General features: G+C 51.9%; 1 protein-coding gene and 1 long non-coding RNA gene across 4 annotated transcripts; one reads left to right on the top strand and one right to left on the bottom strand.

The window, feature by feature from the left end:
- Positions 1-2,059: 2,059 nt before the first annotated feature.
- CAPG (capping actin protein, gelsolin like) lies at positions 2,060-14,135 on the bottom strand. 3 transcript variants are annotated; one of them, XM_082743503.1, is made up of 10 exons: positions 14,085-14,135; positions 8,301-8,336; positions 7,949-8,121; positions 7,696-7,850; positions 7,326-7,493; positions 5,977-6,126; positions 5,538-5,630; positions 4,964-5,096; positions 3,058-3,146; positions 2,060-2,236 (listed from the first exon to the last, which is right to left on the bottom strand). In XM_082743503.1, exons 2-10 carry the CDS (start codon positions 8,321-8,323, stop codon positions 2,171-2,173), a joined length of 1,050 nt encoding a protein of 349 aa, XP_082599629.1. In that variant the 5' UTR covers positions 8,324-8,336; positions 14,085-14,135; the 3' UTR covers positions 2,060-2,170. The 3 variants fall into 3 exon arrangements, with proteins under 3 accessions (XP_082599629.1, XP_082599627.1, XP_082599628.1); XM_082743501.1 differs by lacking the exon at positions 14,085-14,135 and adding an exon at positions 13,688-13,819; XM_082743502.1 differs by lacking the exon at positions 14,085-14,135 and adding an exon at positions 13,503-13,729.
- Positions 14,136-23,295: 9,160 nt separating this feature from the next.
- On the top strand, positions 23,296-24,963 carry LOC309870933. The gene is made up of 3 exons (XR_014314878.1): positions 23,296-23,343; positions 24,673-24,802; positions 24,891-24,963. It is a non-coding gene; the product is annotated as an uncharacterized lncRNA (long non-coding RNA).
- The last annotated feature ends 2,458 nt before the right edge of the window (positions 24,964-27,421 follow it).

Raw genomic sequence — 27,421 nt, 5'->3', positions numbered from 1 at the left:
GGTGCCCCAAGTGTTTTCCTCCAAGACAAGCCACATACCTTGCTATGGTCCTGTTCCAGGGCCTGGTGAGAGCCAGGGGCTCCAGGAGAGAAGGCTGCTCTGCCCTGGCCAGGCTCCCACTGAGGGCATGTGGTTTCTATCCTGCACTTAGAGGCCCAGACTCCTTGCACACTCTAGCTAGGGGGAAGAGTGGCCCTGGCTCTGGTTAAGATTGCTGTGCAGCCCCCACGTGTTTTTCCTACATTGGCTTCTGGGGAATCTAGTAGCTCCATTGCTCCATTGCTCCAGGTCAGGGTGTCCTGAGCTGGGGAGACCCCACTACACTGCTCTGTCCTCTGTACCCCTTCAAGTAGACCCATGGAAGATCACAGTCTCACCCCTACACACTTCTCCACGTCCAACCCTCTGGAGCTGGGGTGCATTGCTGAGGTGAGACAACATAGCCCCCCAGTTCAGCAGAGAACTCCGCACCGTTGTTAGCAGGATGCCTCAAGGCCTGGGCTGGTAATGGACTGCAGTTTGCATCATGCCATCCTGGCCCAACCTGAACTAATCCTTCGTCCCCTTTAATTCCTCCAATCTGGGCTCTTAGTGGGCCTGCAGGGGTAGCCAACAGCATCCTGAGCTTGGTGGGGCAGGGGCGCAGAAAGGCTATGACCCAACCTCCACTTGAGAGTGTCTGTTCAGTAGCTCCTCCCCTGCAGATTCCTTCCACTTGCTCTGCAGAAGGCTAATTCTGCAGATGGGACAGACAATACCCAGTAGCCCGCAGCATGGCTGGGGACCAGTCCACGTGGGCTTCTAGCTGGAGGGGAGGCCAGAGGCCTCTGCGAGAGTCCTTTCTAACTAAGTCACTCCCCATGTAATGCCTCCAGAGTGCTCAGCTTCAGACCTTGGGACATTAGCAACAGCACAGTCCAAGGATTAAGTTGTGGTTCTCTTGGGGAAGGGGGAGGGGGGCCGAAACCCTTTGGAAGTAGATGCAAACATCTTAACCTGTGCATTTTTCTTAGGAAGGGCCTATCTAGGCCTTCCACAGGAGATGTAAAATGCTTCACAACCCTAGAAAGGTCGGAACCACGGATCTGGTGCCCCTCCTTCTCGCTCTCCTTTGCGAATCATCCCTGGCACATGCTGTCTCCGTAGGCTGTCGGGTGGACCCCCACATAGCTCCCCAGAGAGAAGACGGGGAGATACGTAGAGGAGCTGAGCTGATTTCCCTGTGCTACTTTGCACAAAATCAAGATGAACTTGGTTAGAATTTGTTGGGGATGGAAGAATCCAGCCGATCAGAGTTCAGAAGCGACATAACCCTTGGGGCCCAGGAGTGGGAGTGGGTCAGGACAGCCGCAGCTCGGCCTGGCCTCCTGAACTCCAGTTCAGACTTACCCAGCCTTGCTCCTGCCCCCAGATTGAACACTCTGGCCTACTCCGTTCTCCCATTTGGCTCTAGCCTGGTTTTCCAGCCACCACCCCATGATACGAAAGAATGGCCTAGACCAGGAAAAGCAGCTTGGCCAGGACGACCAAGAAGCATGGTAACACGCAAACCAGAGTCCGTGATTCTCCACACTAGCCTGGGGTTTCTCTGGCCCTCCAGTGCCCTGTTCCCATCGGCCTAATGTGATGCGATGTGCCCCCGAGGTGACAAGCCAGACTTGTGTGCAGTGGCAATAAGCTGTCCTCTTGGTCAGCAAGCATGTTGTTCAGGTGCCGCCTCACCGTGGTTTCTCAGGGCAGCTGAGAAAATCGCAGCCCAAACAGAACTGCGTCCCCAGCCTGCTGCCCCAGCCTTGTCCCAGCTGGGGACGTGTGATGCAACTGAACCCCAGTGGCAAGCAGTGCCCAGGCCCGGGGCTATGCCTCCTCCCCACCAGGCTCCCCGAAGTCCTCACCAGCTGTCTGGAGCTCTGGGCCTCACTGCTTCGAAAGTCTGTCCCAGCCCCTGAGTGGGACGACAGGGGATTGCCGGGCCCTCCTCTGCCCCAGCCCCTGGATGAGCCCTGATGGCAAGCGGGGGAGTGAGGATTAGCTCAGGGCAGGTGGTGAGGGCAGAGGGTCAGAAAAGCACTCATCTTTATTGGACAGCCTCGGGGCCACCTCTGCACTGACCAGGCAGCCAGAAGAGGAGAAAGCAGGCAGGAGGCGGGGGTCAGGGAGGCGCACACCCTCATTTCCAGTCCTTGAAGAATTGCTTGAAGATGGGGCTCTCGCGGCCCTGGGGCAGAATCTCCACCTGCAGGAAGACCGGGGGAGAAGTCTAGCTCACGAGGTTCCACCAGGCAAGGCCCTAGCGGAGCTGTGGAGCAGGGTACTGGGTGCCAGGCCTGAGTCCACATGGCCGCCCAGGTCACTGATGCTCCTGGCCAAGAAATAAGCCAAGAGAGGGGACACAGCTGAGAAAACAGATGGCTTCAAGCACTTGGGTGCATAGTCCAAGAGATGCAGCTGTCATCTCTGAGCCTTATCAGCTCCCCTTGGAATGACTCATGGAGTCACTGTGCTGGGGCAACAGGGGCAGGACAAGCCGGAGACCAGGGCCCAGAGGAGGCACACACGCTGCCTGCACCAGGCTCTCTGGGCTGCCAGAGGAGGGCTGCCCAACGTCCCCTCAGAAAATGTGTACTTTTGGGATGCCTGGGTGTCTCAGCTGAGCATCCGACTCTTGGTTTCGGCTCAAGTCATGGTCTCAGGGTCGTGAGATCGAGTCCACATTGAGCAGAGTCCGATGCGCTCCTTCCTTCTCTCCCTCTGCCCCTCCCCCATCACGCTCGTGTGCGAGCTCGCTCTCACTCAGATAAATAAATCTTTTAAAAAGGAGGAGAAAACACTATGTACTTTTAAATGTTGAAGGATTATCGCTTCTCGGCCTTTTGGCTAAGATCAAGTGTAAATGTTGAAGGATTAAAAGGGCTTTCAACCTGGAGGGGCCCATAGGGAGGCCTGACTGTTCCTGACTGTGCCCGAGGATTTCCAGCCCTTCTTGTCCACTCTGCAGGTTAGGGGGCCACAGGAAGAGCCCCAGGAGGGGGAGGGGGGTACCAGGTGTCTCCTCACCTGAGTGTTGGGGGCATATCGCATGCGGGAGATGAAGTCCTCAGCCACTTGGAGAGCCGCCTGCCGCTCCTTCTCGTTAGCTTTTCGCCCTGGGTCAATGGGAAGGGGAATTTTTTAAAAAGAGCAGGGACCCTCTCTAGCATACATCCCATTTTTTCAAGGAAAGCGATGGGGGGAGGGCAGTCCATAGATAGCTGGCAGCTTCTCAAATAAATGGACCAGGAGGTGCTAAGATGCTGAGGAGTCTGGAGGTGTGAAGTCAGGCCTGGAGACTTCTCCTAATCTGGCAGCTCCAAATGGGATGGAAACTCTTCTTTCTGCCTGCTCTAATGGAAACCTTCTGCTCAGACCAGGGCCCCATGGATGCTCAGTTAGTGTTCCCCCATGGCATGAGACTCTACATCGAGAGCCCCATCCAGGACCCCTTACTGCTGGAATCTGTCAACTGTACTGTTGACGAGTATCAGCAAGTATCAAGCCTTTTGTGTAAACCTAAATAGGACAAAAGGGTGTGATTTATTATTACCTTACTCCCATGATGCCAGAGCTTATAAAAAGCAAGACCATACAGTTATTCATCCCCTCCTGTGGGCAATCCTGTTAGTGCAAGATGTGCTCTGGGTAAGGCAAGATACTTCTCTTGCTAGCTCCAAGTTTTCTTGTTTTTTTTTGTTTGTTTGTTTTGTTTTTTAGATTTTATTTATTTGAGGGAGAATGAGTGAGAGAGAGCATGAGAGAGGAGAAGGTCAGAGGGAGAAGCAGACTCCCCAAGGAGCTGGGAGCCCGATGCGGGACTCGATCCTGGAAGTCCGGGATCATGACCTGAGCCGAAGGCAGTTGCTCAACCAACTGAGCCACCCAGGCGCCCCAGTTTTCTTGTTTTTATTTGTTTTTCTTCTCTGGTTTTTCTTTCCAAAATGATTCAGTTCTTTACTTGGGGTTAAATTCCCTTCCGTGGGCATGTGGGAACCCCTCAAGCTCGGAACTGGTCCCATGGGAAAGGTACCTTGTGACAAGAGGGGAAAAGGCAGCCCCAGTGCCCGGTCTCCTACCATCCCCGCCCCAGCTCACAGAAAGCAAGGAGAGCAGCTCCTTGCTGCTCTGGCTCTTACCCGAGCCCGGAGTATTACTGGCCAGTAGCAGCTACCCTGGGACCACCTAATCCCTCCCCATCTTCCTCCCCAGGCTAGGCTGCAGGTTTCTCTGGGCTTTGGTTGCCCCCACAAATATTTAATGAGCAAATGCTATTTCGCCACAACACTGGAGATGATATTGTTCCTGCTCTCAGGAAGATTATAATCTGGTCAGGGAGGTAAGACACGCTCGAGAAAAGAGAAGCATGGAGAAAGAAGTTCCCAGGGTCAGTCGGAGACTCAGGGATTTGTTTCAACATTTTTGGAGTTAAACCAAGTGAACAAGCTTGTACACAACAGTGTTTCTATCTCCAGCCAATGTAATTTCTTGGGAAAAACAAGTTCTACTAGTTCATTTCCCAGGGCACCAAGTGAGATTTAATTTATCAAAAGTTTCTGTCATACCCCAAGGCAGAATGGCAAGACTGGGGTCCCAACAGCCCTGAAGGCCTAGGGGTGCTCTAGGACAGCAGGCCCCAAAATGTGATCCTGGACCAGCAGCAAGGCCTGGGAACCAGTTAGATATGCAAATTCTTTGGAGGGGGGGTGTCCAGCCATCCATTCTAATAGGCCCTCCGGTGATTCTAAGGCTTGCTGATACTTCAGAACCCCTGCCTGGGATTTAGGGGTGGGAACAGCAGAGAGAAAAGGCTCAGCAGCTCCCTGGTGCTGTTTTTGAAAGCAATCAGGCAGGCTGAGCCCCAGAATGGGAAGCATGCCCAGGTCTGAGCAGCTGCAGGGGCCTCAGGCTAGAATGGAGAAGCCACGTGTACCTTTCCAGATGTAGATCTTGCCACAGAGCCCGTTGTCCAGCACAAAGCAGTCATCAGACAGCAGCAGCTCAAGGGCAAAGGGACTGGAGTCGGCCACCTTGGTCAGGTTCATCTGTCCGGTGGCATCGGAGACCTGGGGGAGGACGGGCAGTGCCAGATCCTACCCGCTGCCCCCAGCACACAGCCCTAACCTCCGCCCCTAGACCACAGCCCTCAAGGTCCCCACTCATGGCCCCAGCCCAAGGAGCAGAGAGGAGACTGGGCACACCGACCCTCATGTCACCTCAGTCACTGCAGCGCCAAGGAAATTAAGTGGACTCCAAATCACAAGTGAATGGAACAAACCCCAAAAAGTAAAGCTCAGCATTGGTTTCACACTTCCTTTTCCAAGAATGGGGGAGAAGTGAAGTGGTCTTTATCTCCTCAGAAGGGCCAGGCATCCATCTGTTTCCCATCGTCACCCCGCTCGGAGTCCCAGATAAGCCACCCTGCTGCATGGCCCAACCTTCCCTGGGCTTCCCCCTCTCCCTTCAGCACACCCTGCCCCGGCCCAGGGCAGGCCCAGAGTGCCCACCTTATACAGAGCTGCGGCCTGGGCGTTTGTCCGGTCAGCTGTGAGGTCTTCCTCGGGGTTGCCCTCCTTCAGAGCTGGCTTGGGGCCCAGGACCTAGAGGGGCCACAGCAGGCCAGGTTTCCAGGGACTCCTGGGCATCTGCCCCAGACCTTCCCAACCCATCATGCCTGAGGCTACCGCGTCTGGGGGAGGCAAACCATGTCCTGCACAAGGGCACCCAGCAGAGGCGAGTGAGGGCTGGGTCCAGCCCAGTCCACCTGCCAGGGCACTGGTCCATCCACCCAGAGGGGCACTTTATTCTAAATCGCACAAGGCACCCTGTAAGAAGCCATAGCCCTAAGCAGTACCCCCAGACCACCCATCCCCACCCCCACCCTCCTCTCCTGACCACCCTCCTCCCCACAGCTTCTCCCAGCTGCCCACCCCAATGTCCCCCAACCTGGATCATCTCAGCGGGCTCTTCCCCATCCGTGACAATCTCCACCTGGGCCTTGCCCTGCCGCTCACTGTCCCGGATGGCCAGGGCCAGGTCCCGTGCCTTGTTGCGCTCCAGGATGTTGGACTTGCCACCACACCAAGCGAAGATGTTCTGGAGGGAAGTGGGGAGGCTCAACTGCCTGTATCCAGCCTGTTGTGCGCATGTGTGTGTGGGGGCAGTCCTGAAGACCTGCCCCTGGGGGCAAGACCATCTAAGACGACACAACACTTTTTGCGAGTGTTTCTGTGGCCAGCCTATGTCCCTCCTGCTTTCCTTTTCTCCCCAAGGCTCACCCGCAAATACATAAAGTCTTGATCTTGTCTGTAATCTATCTCCCCTGACTAGAAAGTAAGCTTCACTAGGCCAGGAGTGTTTTGCTTTGCTTTGCTTTGTTCACAGCCGTGTGCCCAGTACTTAAACAGAGACTGGCACATATCCAGACACGTATTAAATATGAATGAATGAATGAAAGAATGAACGAATGAGTGAGGGAAGGGGTGACTGGCACCCTGGAGCCCCGTATCTCACACCACCACCTGCACCCTGCTGCGCTGGTCTCCTCCCTCCACTCACTACTGCTCACCCTCCTCACACACTGCCCGAGGTGGGCTGCCTGCCTGGAGCCTTCAGTACAAGGTGCAGTCCAGACTCCTCCAAAAGTCTCAGGACCTGGGTCTCAGGCTCCGCAACAATTTTCGCTCCCACAGCTCCTGTCCCCACTCAGGGTCTCAGCCCAGCTAGTCCCCTCCCTGCCGTCAGCATGTGTTTCTGCACCTCTCCCCCTTCAGTGCCTCAGCCTCACCTCGCCTGTCCCTTCACCGGGAAAGGCAAGTCCCCCTTCGAGACGGTCTAGTCAGATGGCTCCTGCCTGGGACAGTGGCGTCAGCGCCCGCTAGAGGGAGCCCTCCCGGACCCAAGCACCCCTCAGCACAGGTCCTGCTCGGAGTCCTCATCGCATCCCAGGGAGCATTACAGCAGGTGACAGGCCTGTGGGGGCTGCCTTCCCAGAGCAAGCCATTTGTGGTCCCCCGGCAGGCTCTGAGTAGGCATCAGAGACTCCCTGAGTGAAGGGCTGAGCGGACAAATGAATGGGAAGTCTGGCTGGCACGACCTCGGAGTTACAAAGGCTCCAAGAGGAGGAGATGGTGGGCTGCTGTGTTAGAGACACTGGCTAGACGGCAGAGGAAGGTTTCTGTCTTTCTGAATGTTTTTAAGATGTTTTCTAAAGGCTGGAGCGGCTTCTCTCCCGCTCTCTGGCACTCTTAAAAGCCGGGTGCCCACATGGCGCTCAGCCCTGCCAGCCTGCTCACCTGGCCCAGGTCCAGGATGAAGCAGTCCCCGGTGTTGAAGCTGTCCCAGCTCAGTGCCCGCTCGGTGGCCCGGATGTTCTTCTTCCCCTTCACCTGGTACAGTTTCTTGATGGCAGCTGGAGCGGCCCCGGGGGAGGTCTTGTGAAATGCTGAGTCCACTCCGCCCTCCTGCAGCCCAGACCAGCCAACCTTAGCAGGCTGATGGGAGCCCCCCAATCCTCCACAGCCCCTGCCAGCGGGGGATGGGTGGAAAGTGGGGAGGACCCAGGCCTGAGGGCGCCTGGGCCTCCTGCAGGGTGAGAACTGGCTGGAAGGAGGAGTGGCTTGGAGAGAGGCTGCAGGCTAAGGGTGCCAGAAGGTGGGCTCTGACCTGGTACTTGAGGCCACGTGGGAAGTAGCTCATGAAGAGGTCGGACTCATTGCCCTGCACCTCTCGGTGCTGCACGGGCCGCTCCCCAAGCAGGGTGTTGAGATGCACGGCCAGCATAGCGCAGGCCCCCTGCTCGTCCCGGGAGGACTGCTGGCCTGCAGGGGCGGGGAAGGGCAGGCAAGGCCCGTGAGACCCATGCCAGCCCCAGCTCCCGCCGGGGCCACACCCCCAGCTTGGCCCGCAGCCTCCTTACCTATCCACAGGTGCAGGTGGGACAGCTCTTCCGGGCCATTGTGCAGCACGAGGTAGGAGTCCCCTGAGAAGAAGACGCCCTGGCTCTCACGTGCTACAGGCACTGGCTTCAGTTTCTCCACCCGCCATACATGCAGGCCAGGATCCTGCACTGAGGCTGGGAACGGAGAGCCGCTGCAGGAGGGAAGCAGGGGGGTGGTGGTGGCCAGGGCCCAGGAGGAGTGGGCCCAAGCAGACACCGGGGAGGACCGGGGTGGGCAGGACACTGTGGTGTGGGCATGAGGGATGCTGTGAGGAGGGCAGTCCTTGAGGCAGAAGGGGAGAAGGGAAAGGGGATGGGGCATATAGCCTACCTCTGGGGGAGGCGTGTGTACATGCTGTTGCCGGTTCTAGAAAGACAGAAGAAGCCGTTATGATTACAAATGTTATGATAACCACCCTTCACTTTGGTCTGGGGAGGCCTTTCCAGGTGTCAAATGCTATCATATTCATTAACAATTTCATCGCAAGAGCCCAAGAGATTACCCTGGCTCCATTATGCAGGCAAAGACACTGAGGCTCAGAAAATCAAAGTACAAAGCTTGTTAGAGGCTAGTGAAAACTAGGTTTCTGACTCCTGGGCCAATGTCTTTCTCTTGCTGTGACTTCACAGCCATACCTCTCCTCTGCTTCCAGAACCCTAACTCTGGTCCTTACACGAGACTGACTGACATACAGCTCTTTAAGCAATAACTGCTTATATTAGAAAAGTAAAAAATCAATAACTTAAGTTCCCACCATAACAATGCCAGAGAAGGAAAAGAAAATTAAACCCAGAATAATCAGAAGAAATGAAATAATAAAAATAAGAGCAGAAATCAATAGAAATAGAAATATATATATGGAGAGAAAATCAGTGAAGCTGGGTTTTTTTTTTTAAGATTTAATTTATTTAGGGACGCCTGGGTGGCTCAGTTGGTTAAGCAGCTGCCTTCGGCTCAGGTCATGATCCCAGCGTCCTGGGATCGAGTCCCACATCGGGCTCCTTGCTCAGCGGGGAGCCTGCTTCTCCCTCTGCCTCTGCCTGCCATTCTGTCTGCCTGTGCTCGCTCTCTCCCCCTCTCTCTCTGATAAATAAATAAAATCTTTAAAAAAAAAAAAAGATTTAATTTATTTATTTGACAGAGATCACAAGTAGGCAGAGAGAGGGGAAGCAGACTCCCTGCTTAGCAGAGAGCCCGATGTGGGCTCGATTCCAGGACCCTGGCATCATGACCTGAGCCAAAGGCAGAGGCTTTAACCCACTGAGCCCAGGGGTACTCAGGTACCCCAAGAAGCTGGTTTTTGAAAAAAAAAAAAAACCAATAAAACTGATGAGCCTTTAGATAAACTGATTAGGAAAAAGAAAAGACAGAAATTTCCAATTCAGAAATAAGAGAATGATTCACTACAGATTCTACAAATATTAAAAGGACAAAGAGAATATTACAAAAACTTATGCCAATATATTCAACAACATATATGAAATGGGAAAATTCCTTGAAGGATATAAATTATGAAAATTCAATCAAGAAAAAATAGACTACCTGAATAGTTTTCATATCTATTAAAGAAACTGAATTTGTACTTAACCCTCTGCCTCCATTCCAAGTCATGGTACATTCTTTTTTTTTTTTTTTCTTTTCATTCTTCCTTTCTTTCTTTGAGAGAGAGGGAAAGGGAGAAGCAGACTCCCTGCTGGGCAGGGTTCGATCCCAAGATCCTGGGATCATGATCTGAACTGAAATCAAGAGTTGGATGCTCAACTAGCCACCCAAGGGACCCCCAAGGCATGGTACATTCTACCAAAACTTTAAAGAAGACAAAGTACCAATTCCATTTTCCAGAAAATAGGAGAGAGAACTTTCCCAATTCATTCTATGCCCCCAGCATTATCCTGATATAAAAAACAAGATAAATATATTATAGAAAAGAAAATTAGCGTGTACCTGATTCTAGAAGGACCTTGAGGGACTGAGGAAATTTTTCCTCCCCCACACCTCAAATGTCATGTTATTCTATAGGTCAGTGAAAGCAGTCTTTTTTGGACAAGTTACTCAAGAGGGAAATGGTAAAGGCAAATATTTCAAAAAAATATATATATATATATTTTTAAATCAGCAAATGCAATAGCTACAGCTTCGCTTACCATCTGTTTCCTATGTTCCTATTACTACACAGCTTCTTTTTTTCTTTCTTGGCTTAAAATGCACAGCCCACACTAGCCAGCACTGTAACACAATTCACGCTGTGCAGGTGAACAGCATCTGTTACTCAGGGTAAGGGCCTGGGGAATTTCAGGGTGAAGAGACAAATGGGCACCATGGGGAGCTTTTTGGGGCCTGGAGAAGCAGGAAGGGTGAAGAGCCATCCTTAGGGGATAAGCAGGAGAGGAGAGGGTGTTGGGTCTGAGCAGAAAACGGAGGGAAAACAGGAGCAGTGGTAATGGCTGTCAAAAACCAAGGGAATCATCACTTCTTTTCCATTCCTAACTCACAGCAGAGCTGAAGGCATTGTTTGGAATCACTCTTTCCCAAAGCAGGAGGCAATGAGGGGAAATTTGGGGAGGGAACCTTTAATGTTCCTCCATTCCACAAAAGGTCACATGCTTGCCCACATCCCTTGCCACAGGCCGCTCAGCCTGTGACTCAGGTCTGAAATGGTGGGGCGGCTGTCCCACGCCCCAGCCAGCAGGGAGAGATAGTGTGAACAAGAGGGCCAATTGTGAGCTTTACTATTTTTCCTTTTATGTCCCTGACCGGGGAGCTCAGGCCATACCTCCGAAGCAGGCAGCCCCCCATCGGAACTGTGGGTCTCCGGGACCCACTTGGCCACCTGCTTCTTCATCATCCTCCCTGCCTGTTCAAATTAGCTTGGGATCTTATAAAAACACAGCTGCCCCAGCCCCAGGCCTGGAGATTTTGATCACAGAGGTGTGGAGTGGGGCCTGTGCATCTGCATTTTGAACATACGTTCCAGGTGATTTTCTGCTGCCCGTTAACTGGCCAGAAAGGCATCTCACACCTGCCTGTACATTAGAATCATCGAGTTCAAAAAAATATCCCAGTGTCCAGGCCACACACCAGAACAGTTGAAATCATAGTTCCCAGGGTGGAGTCGGGATGGAGGGCAGGTGTGAGAAGTCCCAGGGAGACTCTAAAGTTCAGGTCGAGGCGGGAACACCTGCCATCCCGTCAGATCCCTGCCGCTTGGCCTTCTGCTCTAGGGGCCATCAGACACCTCTCCCTTCCAGCGACTCTGCCCAAGCCCACAGCAGCTTGAGCTTGCCCAGTGTGCACATACCTACCCTCAAGTCCAGTGAAGCCCCACCACCCTCCAGGCCCAGACCAAACCCCAGCTGTCCAATGAGCCTGCCAGAACGTTCGGCAGTCTTTTCCGGGAGTACTCCCAGCCCTCTCACTCAGGAGCAGATACTCCAGTCTCTACCTGCAGGTTGTCTATTAGGATGATCTGGCAGCTTCACATCTCAGCCAGAGCCGCAGACTCAACTGACACGCCTGTATTCCTCCAACAGCCCAAGACAGGCTCCGTGCAATTCCATACAAAGTCTACACTGGGAGCTTGGCACTGGGCAAAGTGATGGTGGGGGCACAGAAATGAGAAAGAACAACCCATGTCTCATGGTCTACCTGGAGGAGACAGAGCAGTCGGGAGCCATCACACCCAGTGGCGCCACAAACTTCCCCTAAGTGGGCAATGTCATAGAATCACAGATGTCAGCGTTAGAAAGGACCTAAATACTTATCTAATCCTGTTCCGCATCTGCCTCCCAACACATGCCCATTCGTACACAGTGCAGGAATCTCTTCTACAGCATCCCTCACCATCCTCCTCTTGCACACTTCTGGTGATGGGGAACTTACCACCTCACAGGATAGCCTCTTCCACAAATACCTCTTACCTTAAAACCTTTGCTTCTTCCCACTCTCGGAGTACTCTGAGTTATGGATCTGCCTACCTCCCCTACTAGGCTATAAAGGCCCTTGGGGCGGAGACAGTATTTTGCCTCTCTGAACATAGCTAGAACCTGATGGGGGCAAAATATACCATCCCCAAATAAGCCTCTTTGGCATATTTTAAACCGGCTATTTTTAAGAAGTAGCAGACATAGGTAACATTCTGAAAACGAAGTAGAAGTTGTCCTTGGTAAGAGACATTTACTCTTATAAGGGAAATCTCCCTTGGTAAGGGTGTCTCCCCACGGCATCAGGAAGGGAGGGGGGGATGACTGTAGCAACTTATCAAAGGGGGAAGCAGCCACTTAAATCTTCGTAACAATCTTTCCCTTGTTCATTATGCCTTTCCTGGTAACCTCCTGTAACTAACCCCCAACATCTTTTTTCTTTAACATAAGATGGTATTTAATGGTATTTCGAATGGCTTCAATCATTTCAGGGTGTTTTCCTGGGTCTCTCCCAAGTATACAGGAGGTATACACGTGATTAAACTGTTTTTCTCCTGTTAATCTGTCTTGTATCAATGTACTAGACCAGAATCTAGAAGGGAAGAAGGGAAAACTTTTCTGCCGCTATAAACCCCACCCTGTGCTGGGCACCCTGCGGGAGCTCAGAGGACATACAGGATAACTAGGACTTGTAGGGCTGTGATTCCGAGAGCAGCGCAGCGGGAGCCCAAGAGAGCACGGGATTTCACAGGCTGGGACAGGTTACAACAGCCCTAGAGCCAGAAAGCAGAGGCTGGGGAATCCAGAGAGACTATCCTGAGGCCAGGAGTGGGGGAGGGTGCACACGGGCTTGGCCCTCAAACAGCCCTGACTTCCTTAGGATCCCGCCTTTGAGGACAGCCTGGGGAGCCTGGGGAGTGGGGGAGCTGCTGTGATGCAGACCTTTAAGGCAATGCTTGACAACTGTCGCCCAACAGCTGTCCCTGCCTGCCCTCCTGTGCTATCTCCGCCCCCCTCAAGACACTGATTTTTGATCCAAAAAGGTCCCTTCACCTCGTGGTCCATTTGCCTCTAGTTGTGAAATGAAACAGCCCTACCTCACTCCTCAAGTAAGGGAGGCAGAGTAAGCGTCAACACTAGAAATGACAGCAGGTCCCCCCAGCCTGGGACAGGGGCATTCCCGGGGGCAGGGGGGAGCTGGGTCCAGAGGCCTTGCCTGGGGAATCCCTAGCTAGTGCTCTTTTCCCTGACACCAAGTGGAGCTCCTACTCTCAAACCTCCTCCACCTTTCCCTCCCTACTTCCTCTCCTTCTTCTACCCCAGGCTCCGGAGCAGACCCTCGGCTGAGGTCTCACAGAATTTGCAAAATAATGGGCTGTGCTACAATTTGAATTCAAATTCTCTGCCCTCTCCCGCAACCACTGCAGCCCACCCGTCTACAATCAGGCCAGTCCAATCTCAGGGACCCGCATCCTCAAATCTGTCAGGATATCTGCACCTCCTCTCCAGCCAGGCAGGACACGCCTGACCCAGCAGTGCGTCCTCAGTATCCTAGGCACAACCCGCCCTCCTCCGGGGCATCCTTGGGGCTCCAGACAGACCATAAATGTACCTGGAGCCTGGCACAAAGCTGCCAGGACAGCGGGCTGGGGGACACCGGTCCCGGACAAAGCGGCTTCCAGAAATGTGAGTCTCTGCTTCCAGACCCTGGTAGCCAACCCTCCCCTGCCCGCGTTAGAGGGTCCCAGGGAGAAGTCCCAGGGGCCGGCTCTCCCTCACCCTCCCAGCCATTTTCACCTTTCCGCAGCGCTCCTTCCTGGCACTTCTGCTTTTCAGATTCTTCCTCCCAGCCCGCCCCACCCAACTTCTCACTTCCCGAGGTCCCGGGCGGGGCTGCCCCGCCCACCTGCCCCGCCTGGCTCCGCCCCCGCCCCCGTGGAGCCTGGTCCCCTCCCGCCCGGGGAGGGGGGCCGTGCTGAGGGGCCAGCCGGCTTCAATGGAGAAGGGCGAGCACTGGGGCCCAGCAGGGGATGCTGACAGCTTGGCTCCTTGCTGGCATCCGGCGGGGCATGGGGTGCTAACGTCCACTCCGGATGCGGTGGTTTCCCCATAGTGGCCTCAGGCGGCTGCAGGCCAGGGTAGCCTCTGAGTCTGGGACCTGCGAGGAGAGCCCCAGGAGAGCTACCACACTCACCAGCCGCAGGCGGACCTCTCTACCAGCCCCAGCCTCAGCTGGGTTAGTCATATTTCCTGGGTGGGGTCACTGCCTCTGCAGTGACTTCTTCCTCCTCCCTCAGACTTGCCTTTCTCCTTGCCCTGAATGCATACATTTGATTTTTTTTTTTTTTAAGCTCACTAATGAGGGAGTATCTGGGGTCTAGAAAAACATTCTTTGCTGTGTCCTGCATTCAAAACGTCTCCCAAGTCTACCCTGGGTCATCTTCTCGTTCACCAGATGTTTGCTGACACACAGTCCTGGCACTGGGCACTCTGAGGGACGGCAATAAAAGGAAGGGTGGTTTGGGGCACTTGGCTGGCTCAATGGGTAGACTCATGATCTCGGGGCTGTGAGTTGGAGCCCCACATGGGTGTAAAGCCTACTTAAAAAAAAAAAGAAAAAAGGAGTGGTTCTGTCTCAACCCTGGAGCCATCTTGCCTTCATCACATCACAGGACCCTGGAGCTAGTCTGGCCAGCTTGCTTGCACACTTTCTAGAGGAGGAGACTGAGGCCCTGCGAGCACAAGTGGCTTGCCCACAGTCCTGTGCGACAAGACGCAGGTCACACAGGAATGGGAGGCAGGGGCAGTGTAAGGGGGGAAGCTGCCATTTCTTTCTGAATCCATGCGGAGGGATGCAGAGTCTGCGCGAGATCCAGGAAAAAGTGAGCACCCAGTTACTCAACCACACATGCGGCTCTAGGGACTCGGGCCTGCCTTGGCCCAGTGCTGGTCAACAGGCTCATTAAAGATAAGGCTCAGCCTTTAGAGGCAAGGCCCCACCCAGGGGCAGCAGTTTAGGCAGAACGAAGTCAAATCCACGTGTTAAAATTTCAAGACCAGAGCAAGATGGTAAATACTATTTGGAGAATGCAGACTAGCTGACATCTGAGTGTCTTCATGGTCAAACTGCTGGTCTTTTTCATTTTTTTTTTTTAAAGCCCATGCTTTAAAAAAAGGGGAGCCCATACTCCCCTTTTCTTTTTTAAGAAAGAAAGAGAGATTTATTTGAAAGAGAAAGTGAGATCACAAGTAGGCAGAGAGGCAGGCAGAGAAAGGGGGGAAGCAGGCTCCCTGCAGAGCAGGGAGCCCGATGTGGGGCTCCATCCCAATACCCTGAGATAATGATCAGAGCAAAAGGCAGAGGCTCAACCCACTGAGCCACCCAGGTGCCCCAAACTGCTGGCTTTAAATACAAGGTAATCTGAGCTGTAACACCCACAAGAGCTTTGTCCCCACAAGAACCTGTGGCTGGGCAGATAACCTGGCAGAGTAGAAAGAGCTGAAAAGTTTGACTACTTACTCGCTATGTTTAATCTGGAGCCTCACCGTACCCAGTCTGTAAGTGGGCAGAAAGATAAAGGCAAAGATTAAATGAGATCATAAAATTAACAAATAGATGCTTAATAAACTTAGACTTATTTTTCTTCCCGAAAAGAGAATTTAGTAGGGGGACCCCACTAGGTGTGCTGAGCACCTCAGGAAGTAATGCCCCTGACCCTCCCACCAGGAGCTTGGTGTAGCTGGCAAGTGGATGGGAAGTCACACCACACCTCACCGCCTCTTGTCCCCACCCCTTAGTCCCACCCTAGCAAGGGTTACAGATTCTGGTCTGCCCCGGGGCATAACAAGTAGCTCTTTGGTTCTGTACTGACTCTGTGGTTACGGAGGACGCGGGATGAATGGGAGTCACTGTTCTCCACATTTGAGCCTCACTTGGCCAATGGTGGCCCCATTACCACAAACATGAAATGAGGTTTGGGAATTAAGGGCAAAACAAAAGAGCAGGTCGCTCAGCCTGGGGATCCAAGCCCCTTAGCACTCCATGAGCGACAAAAACATCTGGTGACCAGACTGGAAACTGTGTGTGTGTGTGTGTGTGTGTGTGTGTGGTTTGTTTGGTTTATTTGGTTTTCTTTTAACCAGAAACCGTGTGTGTGTATGTGTGTGTGTGTGTGTGTGTGTGTGTGTGGTTTGTTTGGTTTGTTTGGTTTTCTTTTAACCAGACTCGCATTTTTCCTCTCCCTCCAGCCTGCCGCAGCGGGAATGCCCAGTTTGTTACAGATGGAATAAAATAAAGCATTTCTTTAGCAAGGATCCGCCCCCTCCTGCCTCTCCTTTCGGGAAGGCCCCTTTTTTCGGGAAGCGAGATCCCGGAGGAGGCGCCCCAGGCTAAGAGAGCCCCTCCGACCCCTGTAGCGGAGTCTGGCTCCGGGGGTCAGACCCCAGAGCGCTGCTCGCCTGCCAGCGCCTCGCCGGTAGCTGGTGGCCGTGGCGGGACCCTCCGCCGCCCCGCACGCGGGCGAGTCAGAGCCCGGAGGCCTGAACCGGCTTGGGGCGCTGCTGAGTCGTCCCTCGCCCCTGTCCCTTGTCGGGAGCCAGAGATGCTCACGTGGACCTAGAATTGTAGCGGGTATTGAGGAGGCTAACAGCAGGCCGCGCAGGAAACTCCGCCAGGGCTGGCAGTGTCCACAGCCCCAAGCCCCTTGAGCCTTGGACTCGCTCAAGCTCTCACAGCTGCTGTCTGTCCCTTGAGTGCCTACTGTGGACTCCGTGGCTTTACACGCGATGTGCTTCTGTCCTCAGACCTACTACCCTCATCATTAGGCTTCATGGACAGAGAATGGTCAGGGAGGCTCAGAGGGGGTGACTTGTCCAGGGTCACATTGCCAGTTCAGCCACGAAGCAGGATTCTCGCCCAGGCTGGTCTGGCTTCAAAGCCTGGACTAGACCTGCAATACCTCCCACCCTTCTCTCCAGAGGAAGACAGGCCAGCCCGTGTTTGCACAGTCAGCCAGGCCCTCCAGGAAGTGAGTCAGCACAGGGGCCACACTTACACCCTGGATCCTGAGTGGAGAGTCAGGAGCCACCGGCAAACCCCAAAAGATGTCAGCTGACAAAACACAATGCGATCAGGATATGGACCTGGCCTCCTGCCCCGGGGGGATTAACAGGACATTGTTCTTCTTTCTTGGAAGTAGCTTTAAAACTTCGAACTAGGGGCACTGGGGTGGCTCAGCAGCTGACTCTTGGTTTCTCCTCAGGTGGTGATTTCATGGGTCATAGAATTGAGCCCCAGGTTGGGCTCCTGCTCAGAGGGGAGTCCTTCTGCCCCTCCCCCCTCTCCTGCTTGCTAGCACAGGTGTTCTCTCTCTCAAATAAATAAATCTGAAAAACAAAAAACCCTAAAAACTTCCAACTAGCTTAGGGGCACCTAGAGAGTTCAGTCAGTAGAGCTTGGGACTCTTGATGTCCTGGTCATGAGTTTGAGACCCATGTTGGGGGTAGAATTTATTTTAAAAATTAATAAATAAAATTAATTTAAAACAAATTTTTAGGGGTGTCTGGGGGTCTCAGTCGGTTAAGCGTCCACCTTTGGCTCAGGTCAGGTCCTGGGAGGGAGCTCCTACTCAGTGGGGAGTCTGCCTTTTCCCCTCCTTCTGTCCCTCACCCCCTTGTGCTCTCTCTCTCTCTCAGATGAATAAATAAATAAGGATTTTGTTTTATATATCTGAGAGAGGGAGAGAGCACACGAGCAGGGGGGGGACAGAGGGAGAGGGAGAAAAAAAAATCCCAAGTGGACCCACACTGAGCATGCCGAGGACATGGGGCTCTATCCCAGGATTCAGAGATCAGGACCCAAGCCTAAGGCAGACACTTAACTGCTTAACCGACTGAGCCAATCAGGTGCCCCTATTTTTTTAAAAAAGTATTCCAACCAGGGGCACCTGGGTGGTTCAGTGGGTTGGGCTCCAGTTGTGATCCCAGGGTCCTGAGATAGAGCTCTGCGTAGTCGTAGTCGGGCTTTCTGCTCTGCGGGGAGCCTGCTTCCTCCTCTTTCTCTCTGCCTGCGTCTCTGCCTACCTGTGATCTCTGTCGGTCAAATAAATTTAAAAAAAAACTTAAAAAAAATAAAAAATAAAATCTTTAAAAAAATAATTCCAACCAGCTTGAATTTCACTGAGGCCTACTGATAGGGCTTGGAGGAAGGGAAGCAGTTCAAAGCTTGGTACTACCTCTTTCTATCTGAACCATGCTAGGCAACCACACTTCACTGAGCAGTGCTCAGAAACCACCCTCCCCCTGTCAACTGTCCTCTTGCCAACTGCTCACCCTGCACACTCAGTTGAAATATTGGTCCCCTGCAACATGCAGCAATCCCTGTCCCCCTCCTCTGTAGTTCCCAGGTGCTCTGGGCATGAAGGCTACTAGGCCATCTGATCTACAGCCTCCATGGGAAAACTTTTCAACCACACCCCACAAGGAAAGGTGGAATTGTACCCATGCGCAACCTAATTTGCCTCTGGCCCACTTCCCAACAGTTGCCCCCTGCCAGCACCTGGCTAGACATAGTCTTCCCAGAGCATTCTCATTTTCTACATTTTTAGGGAAAATATACAGCAAGATGAACAAAGCATACGCATAATGAGTTTTGGCATATACAAACACCCATGTAAACCTATATCCTACCAAGATATAAAACACTTCTGTCCCCCTGAAAAGTTCTCTTGCCATCACTTTTTTTTTTTTTTTAAAGATTTTATCCATTTATTTGACAGACAGAGATCACAAGTAGGCAGAGAGGCAGGCAGAGAGAGAGAGAGAGAAGCAGGCTTCCCGCGGAGCAGGGAGCCCGATGCGGGGCTCGATCCCAGGACCCTGAGATCATGACCCGAGCCGAAGGCAGCAGCCCAAACCACTGAGCCACCCAGGCGCCCCTTGCCATCACTTTTTATCATCTGCTACATGCATGCCTCTTCTATCACACTGCTGGCTTCCTCAGCCCAGGAGCTACATCAGATTATTCTTGTGAAATGAAGAGTCCAAGGGCAGGCCACACCAACATGAAGGTCATATTGAGTTAAAAAGCAATCAAAACCCAGCAGATTCAGGAAAAGCTCTTTACCCCCTTCCCCTCCCAAATGCCTAAAAGAATTTAGGTTCAGGACCTGTTCCAGGGAGACAGCTATCACCATCAACAACATTATACTGTGAACTAGGTATGGTAGACTGGAAGGAACTTAGCCTGGGCCCATTTGATCAAAGTCCTCTCTGTCCCGTTGTTTCTGAGTGGCCTAGAAAACATTTGTTGACCAAACATTTACTCTTTTTCATCCTCCTGTGAGTTGCATTCTTTTCCTTTGAAGTCCCAGAACACTACCCCCTTCTTAATTCAGAATGACAACTAGATCTCATTTTGCCTGACTGTCCTTGGAATTTCCAAGTCTGTGTAGGTTCGCCATATGTACACTATTAAATTAGACTTTCTCCTGTTAATCTGTCTCACATCAATTTAATTCTTAGTCCAGCTGGAAGGACCTTGAAGAGAACAAGAAATACTTGCTCCCTACAGATGCCAGCACTCAGCAGAGCACCTAGCAGGTAAAAAATTTTTTTTACTAGATTTCTACTCTGATTAGCAGATTAGAAAGCAAAACTCCCACATTCTAGTGTGTCCCCAAGATACTTGTCACCCTGGGAAAGTCACTTAAAACTTTTGAGCCACAGGGCACCTGGGTGGCTCAGTGGGTTAAAGCCTCTGCCTTCAGCTCAGGTCGTGATCTCAGGATCCTGGGATTGAGTCCCGCATTGGGCTCTCTGCTCGGCGGGGAGCCTGCTTCCTCCTCTCTCTGCCTGCCTCTCTGCCTACTTGTGATCTGTCTCTGTCAAAGAAATAAATAAAATTTTAAAAATTAAAAAAAAAAAACACTTTTGAGCCACAGATTCCTCTCACCGTCATCCTACCTTGGGGTATTGTGGGCATGCAGTGAGATGATCCTTGGGAAGCTCTTTGAAAAAAATAAAGGCCTGGACACATGCAAGGTGCTATTACCATTATTATTAATAAATTACTTCTAGGACAAACATCTGGCTGAAAAAACACCAGGAGAGAGAGACATCTGACATTGACTTCTGAATTTGGCTGCTTGGTCTCTGGCCAAGGTCTGGAGCCATCCAAGATGGCCAGCTCTCTGCTTCTGTGTCCATGGACCCAGGTTTATGAATTGGTTTCCAGGGCTCAGGATTTCTTGAAATTGGAAAAGAGTCTCCCTAATGGAGCTCCCAACCTGGCTTCTAACTACCTTGTTGTATGATCCTCCCTGAGTCTATTTCCCATGTATAAAATGCAGACACCAGCAAAGCAGTCCCTTCTGGGTCCTGGAATGCAATCTAGAGGCACAGGTCAGGCTGAGCTGTCGTATTTTCTCAGCCTGGGAAGCTGGCAGGGATCTGTTGTAACACTTAAAAATTCCAACATCAAATTCCCCAAAATATTCCTTTGAAGGCATTGACTCGGAATGCATCTACCCTTTAAATTTGATCTGTAATGAATTTTTCTAGATCATTTCAACCAGCTCTGAGGAATGGCCAGGGGTGTGGACCGCCATGTTTTCTGAATAAACCTTTTGGGTGCTCAGAGACATTCTGGGCAGTGACATGGTGGAATTTCTTGGTGACCTCTGGGAAAGTGGGACTCTTCCAGTCCAGCAAGAATGGGGCAGGAGGAGCTCCAGTGGTGCACGGTGGTGACAAGAAGGGCACTGGGTGACAGGGGCAGGAAGAAGGGCTGGTTTATCCACTCAAAGCCAGGGTCACACTGGGTCTTCAATACCACTGTAAGCTCATGATAAAGGCTAACAATCTTGGGGTGCCTGGGTGGCTCAGTGGGTTAGGCCTCTGCCTTTGGCTCAGGCCATGATCTCAGGGTCCTGGGATTGAGTCCCGCATCAGGCTCTCTGCTCAGTGGGGAGCCTGCTTCCCCCTCTCTCTCTGCCTGCCTCTCTGCCTACTTGTGATCTCTCTCTCTCTCTATCAAACAAATAAAATCTTAAAAAAAAAAAAAAGAGCTAACAATCTTGAGTGCTGGCACTATATGCCAGGTGTTGTCCTTTATTCGATTTTTTTCCCTTTAATCTTCCCATTTATTCTCTAAGGTAGATGATTTTATTATCCCCATTTTGCAGATGAAGAAATGGAGGCCAAATGAGGTAAAACCAAACAAAAAAACTTGCCGCTTAGTGAGCGGCAGAGAGTGGATTAGGAGCCTGGTGGTGAGGCCATCCCAACCCTCAGAGCACACAGGCTCCTGAGGTGAAGCTGGGCTGAGTCAGGGACCCCTTCCTCCCCACCAGGCCCTGTCCTCCCTCCTTCCCCAGGGCCCACCCTTTTCGCAGCATCAAATGTTAGATGGGAGTCCTTTCACTTGTAATAAGCTACTTCTGTTCACCCTCCAGATACTTGGCTTTAAAGAAAAGAAGTTGTATTTTGCAATAATTGTAGACTCACAAGAAGTTGCAAAAAACAGTATGGAGTACTGCTACCTGCTACCTATGCTAAGTAGGGCGCCTGGGTGGCTCAGTTGGTTAAGCGACTGCCTTCGGCTCAGGTCATGATCCCGGAGTCCCAGGATTGAGTCCCGCATCGGGCTCCCGGCTCCATGGGGAGTCTGCTTGTCCCTCTGACCTTCTCCCCTCTCATGCTCTCTCTCTCTCTCTCACTCTCTCTCTCTCAAATAAATTTTTAAAAATCTTTAAACAAAAAACAAACAAAAAAACCACATTATGCTAAGTGAAAGAATCTCATCACAAAAGAACACATATCATATGATTCCATGAAATGTCCAGCACAGGCAAATCTGTAGAAATAAATAGATGAATGGTTGTCTGGGGCTGGAAGAGATAAAAAGGTGGGGTTTAGGGAGTGGCTGCTAATAGGGAGGAGTTTCCTTTTGGGGTGATGAAAATGTTCTGAAATTAGATAGTGATGGTAGTTGCACAAGTCTGTGAATGTACTAAAAAACACTGAATTGTACAGTCAATAAAGCAGTCAACAAACAAACACTCAAAGAGCTTTGTAACTTTTGAGCAGTAAGGCCATCCCTGACTCATTACCACCCAGCTTCTCTTGATGGAGAGATCTTACATGAGTGTACCTTCCCTTTTAAAGTGAGGGTCCTAAAGGACCAGAGCCTTTTCTCCAGGGTCTCAAGTTCAAATTCTGAGGATGGTAACCCCTTACAATGCCCTGGACTTTAGAGTTTACAAAACAGTCTCATCCCCGGATGGTAACTAAATGATAATGATACTTCCCTAATATATGGAACTGTCACTATATTGTACCTGAGACTAATATCATATTGTATTTCACCTACTTCAATAAAAAACAATAATAATAACCCGCCCCCAAACCCTATTTATGTAATCCTCAAAGGAAACCTGTGGGCCAAGATTGTCCCATTTCTTGCTTTTCCTCCTCAGGAGAAACGTCCTTCCTCCCCGATCTCTCTCTCTAGGGTTGATCTGTCAACCCTGGTCAGCTCTAATGTGCTCAGTCTGTCCTGGGCGAATCTGTTCATCATTTCGAGACATCATTGATCACAGACTCTTAAGAACTGAAAGGGCAGGGGCCCTTGGGTGGCTCAGTGGGTTGAGCCTCTGCCTTTTGCTCTGATCATGATCTCAGGGTCTTGGGATCTAGCCCCGCATCAGGCTCTCTGTCCAGCAGGAAGCCTGCCGCCCCCACCCCCACCCCGCCTGCCTCTCTGCCTACTTTTCAAAGAAATAAAATCTTAAAAACAAAAACAAAAACAAAAACTGAAAGGTCCCCGGACCCTCCCCTTGCCCGGAATGGCCCACAGGCCTGGGCTGGGCCTCCCAGGCCAAGTTCTCACTCTGGCCTTTCCTCTCCCACGTTTACACTGCAGTCTGACTCCGCCTGAAACCAGGGCAGATGGCAGCCAGAGCACGCAACTCTTCGTGCCTCAATTTGCCCACCTAGAGGCTGGTATTTCAGGTGCCGCTGAGGCGGTGGGCCGGCTGCAAAAAGAGACACCAGAAGCCCGACCGGAGCTGCTACTCCGGGTCTACTGTGCAGATCCAGGCCAAAGAGGAATAGGATGGCACTAGCTGGGCTCAGCTCCCGTGGGACACTCTCCGCCCACCCGACCTACACAGGCGCGAATCCGCACCCGAACCACAAGTCCCAGTAGGAGTGGGCCACGGGACGGGTCCTCGGGAGCAGTGGCCTGCGACCTCAGTGCCAACCCCAGGTCCAGTAGGCCCTCGGGCAGGAGGTCACGAGGACCGGGACCCCACAGTGGACCTCTGGATACAGACACACCCACGCACAGGCAGTGCTAGCTCCGCCCCCAGGAACTACAAATCCCAGCAAGCAGTGGGTTGCGGGGCGGGGCCTCAGAGACCGGGACGCTCGGGACCGGAAGAATGTAGCGAGAGGTGGGACCCTCATCCCGGAATGGGGGCTTCCCTGATACAGAGAAGAGGGTCTTCTCTCCCCGCCAGCCGGGCTCCCCGCCCCTGCACACACTGCTCGATTGCGGGGCCGCCGATCCGAGCCCTCCGTTTCCGCGGACCGGAGCCCTGGCCCGCCTCCCACCCTACCGCGGCCTGGGCTGCTGGGGAAAGGGGATGGTTGTTTGGGGTTTGGCCCCTCCGCTGTGGAAAGATGCAGAGTACTCCTCCCTGACCTCTTCTCCTTAGCGTGGAGCGAACGCCTCTTCCCAGGAGGGAGGAGCAGCCGGGACCCTGGGGCGGGACTAAGCTTGTTAGGGTCCTTGTATGGCCTGCAGGTCTCCTTGAGAAGCTCGCAGAAGGCCTGGGTTCTCAGCCCCTGGGATATGTGTGCGGGCGTTCGGGCCACAGTGTCGGACCGCTGTCAGCGTCTTGCGCCCAGGCATCAACTTTACATGACAGACCCTGATAAGGCTGAGAGGCTGCCAGGAAGTTAGAAACTGGGCATTCTCCTTCAGTATGCTCTGTCTCAAAATGCTCTGCTCACAGCTCACAGCGCCAGACTCTTGTCTAACTTCCAGATTACTCAGGGATCCTCTGAGATGTTACAGAAGAGACTTACCCAATCCTTTAAATGCAAGTCAGGAACTCAGTCCAGTCTGCTCAGTGAGATGAGCTGTGGGGAGGCCCCACTTCATCCACCCTCCAGGACCAGGACAGTCTCTCTCCAGAGGCTTCTTCTCAGCTGATTTCTGGCTCCCAAGTGGGGATTCAGGTTACACCTGTATCGGGAGCAGTGACACCACAGTGGCCAGCAATATATTGGACTTTATGTCTCCAACCCTATTTTCAGCTTATACACTTTCTGGTCTGATCATGTACTGCTGTGTCCCTGATCATCAAGGTTGATAGGAAAATACCTGGTTTGTGACGGTATAGTCATGACCCTGTGATACAGTGAGATTTTATTCTTCTGTACTTAGGTCGAGACCAGCTGTTTCCTAGAAATATTCCATTTATTTTTGGTACAGTTAGAAACAAATTCAGAAATGATATTCAAAGTAAATCACCCAGGTTCCCTTGGTAGCAGGAGTGGGGGTCATATTAACTAGTCAGGTGGTCTTTAAGCATACCCATTTCTGTCTGAGACGTTCTCAAACTCTTGGTTTTCCAAGTACTTTGGTTGAGACAATCAACCTTTTGTTGAATAGTCCTCTGTGCCAAGAGATGAGCGATAGATACCATAGAAACTTGGAGACAGCTTTGCTCCAGGCCCTGGACTCTCTAATAAAGGCCCATTCTCTCCTGTAACAGGGAATTCTGCATTCCAGGGCTGAGAACTGGATTCTTGAACCAGTTAGAGCCTGTGTCACTTGGCCGGGTTGTGCCAAAAGCTGTTTAATGCCTATCCCTGCTTCCTGATGATCCAGCTGACAGGATGCAGGTAAAGTCACAGGGCAGTGTTAATTAGGTCATTTCAGGGAATGTGGCTAAGGATAAGGTGCACCAGAATTTGGGTTCTTTCCCTTCAGGGTAATGGGAGCAATTCAGAACCATACACAGTCTATACTGGGAAGGACCTGCACCTGTGCTGGATGGAGTTATCCTCAACACATGAATGTTTTAAATAAAAGTTTGTTAAAACCGTCATTTAAAATCATAAACAAAGGGGCACCTAGCTGGCTTAGTTAGTAGAGCATGTGACTCCTGATCTTGAGGGTTGTAGGTTCTCGCCCAGCAATGGTTGTAAAGATCACTAAAAAATAAAAACTTAACAAATTCATAAACAGAAACTCGTTTTAATAACACTTTCCATCTTATTTGTGCATATTTTTAAAATCTTTCATTTGTATAGGCCTCACAAATTTGTGCCCATTTTCAAAGCAGGGTCCTTGCATCACTAGCAGGTGGTAAACCTTTGTCGGTGGTCCTGCAGGCCACGCCCCTTCCTGTCATCCTGGAGATGAGGACAGGCCGACACGCTTCTCTTTACCACCAGGGGTCGCCCTTTCCCGTAGAAAGACTGCTGTGGTCCCGGTGGCCGACAGGGTCGGGATGGGGGAATGAGGGCCTTAGTACTGGCCTATGATACGATTGGATGGCCTTGGCCCAAGGCCCAGCATCCATCCCTGCTTGAGTCTCAATTTTTCCGTCGGTAAAGGCGAGGAGGGTGATCTCAGAGCCCTCCACGCCCATCAAAGGAAGGATGTGGAATGGTGACACATCCGTTAGGGGCAGTGCCTGGTCTCTCCGAAGGGGGAGGTAAAAGGCCTGGCTGGTTTTCCATAACCTCTCTCCGCTCACCAGTCCTAGGAGGGAGGAACTAGCAAGCAACGGGAATAGCAGATATCTGGCTCTCTGGCTTTGGGCTGAAGAGGGAAACCTAAGTTGGGCCATATTACATCCGTCCAGGGAGATGGGGGAGTGGGGGAATGAGGGATTGGAGCACAGGGGGAGGGGGATAGGTGCCCCCACCACACACACACCCTCTCTGGAAGTTAAATAGAGGAAAGGACCCAGTAGGGTAAGGGCACAGAGAAGATTTCCACAGTAATCCATCTGCATTCAGGGAAGAGAGTTGTTAGCAGGTAGGACACTGTGCTCAGCCTAGGCCTAGTGCCTGATGTCCAGTGGGCAGTAAAGGAACAACCTATAGCCTTTCAGAAGAAAGACACCAGAGATGTTTGCAGAGACGCAGGCTTTTTAAAAATTCTTATTTATTTGTTACCTTTCTTTGTAGAATGTAGGCTCCAGCGGGCACGGATTTTTTTCTGCCATTCTGTGCAGTATTTCCGGTGCCCAGGCCAATGCCTAGCATTTAGTAGGTGCACACAGAGAAGCAGGCTTCAAGGGATATTTGAATATGCAGCAACAACTATTTGTTAAGAGCTGGCTCTGTGCCAGGCTTTGGGCTGGGCACTTGGAATTGGGCCTTGAACTGAACAGACACAGTCACTACCCATGGAGAGTGCTTACAGTCAAGTGGGAGTCCACAGTCTAGCTCTGAAGTAAAGCCCTAGATTTAATGATGGTGGGAGCCACAAGAGAGAGTGTGTTGTGGGGAGAGACAGTTGGCCCTGGTCTGGGACCTCGCCTGAGGGTCACAGAAGCTGTGGCCTGAAGGAGGAGGGAGGAGATGGGCCAGAGTGTTCTAGCAAAAGCATGGCAGGTGTGTAACCTCTAGAAAAGGAGCCTGCTTGGGCCACCTGGGTGGCTCAGTGGGTTAAAGCCTCTGCCTTTGGCTTGGGTCATGACCTCAGGGTCCTGGGATCGAGCCGCACATCTAAAAAGGGCTCCTTTTCTAGCTTGAGGCTAGAAAGGGATGAAGGAAGCCATCTAACATTGTAAATGTTTGCAGCTACTCTGTCCCCGGTCACCTTCCCCAGGCTTCCCGAATCCTGGGACATCTCCGCAGTTCTCTAAAACCAGGTGCTCCTTCTAGAATCTGGGCAGTGGCTAACAGATCAAGTTTAAAGGTAGCTAAAGCAGCTGTGGTGATCTGCATTATCAGGCCCAGGTGGAAGGGAGAGGGCTGGTGTCTGGGGAAGGGGAATGTGCTTCCACCATCTGTGAAGAGAGTCTTGTCACTTGCAGAGCTGAGTAAAGTCGCTGGAGGGTGGGGGGGCGTAAAATGTTTTTGAAGTATTACATACATAGAGAAGAGTCCTTTTTCTTTTTTTACTGTGTTTTGCTCTACATGAAGAGTGCCCTCCCTTGGTTTTATTCTCTAAGGACTCAGTAAAGATTTAAATTTCTTCCAACTGAAATTTCCTTCAGTCAACAGGATGCAGAGGGACAATACCCCTCCTGTTGTCACGTCAGAGAGAAGGCAAGTGTGAGTCCGTGGAGAAAGTGGAGAGGCTGGGGCAGGAAGAGCAGATAGGGGCCTGACCTCCTTACAAGGCAACAAGAAGCATTTGGCTCTTTCTTTCAAGGAGCCATGGGGCGTCCCTCCCGGGTTTAGGCAGAGCTGTGACACGGCAAATTCTGCTATGAGCAAAGCTCCGGAAGAGGGAAGGGCAGGGTGTGTGGGACAGAGGCGTGCCAAGCATGGGCAGAAGCA

The sequence above is a fragment of the Mustela nivalis genome, assembly GCF_964662115.1.
Source record: "Mustela nivalis genome assembly, chromosome: 8".
NCBI classification, from domain to species: Eukaryota; Metazoa; Chordata; class Mammalia; order Carnivora; family Mustelidae; genus Mustela; species Mustela nivalis.
The sequence above is the reverse complement of the archived record's forward strand: the minus strand, read 5'-3'. Positions and strand labels throughout refer to the sequence as shown.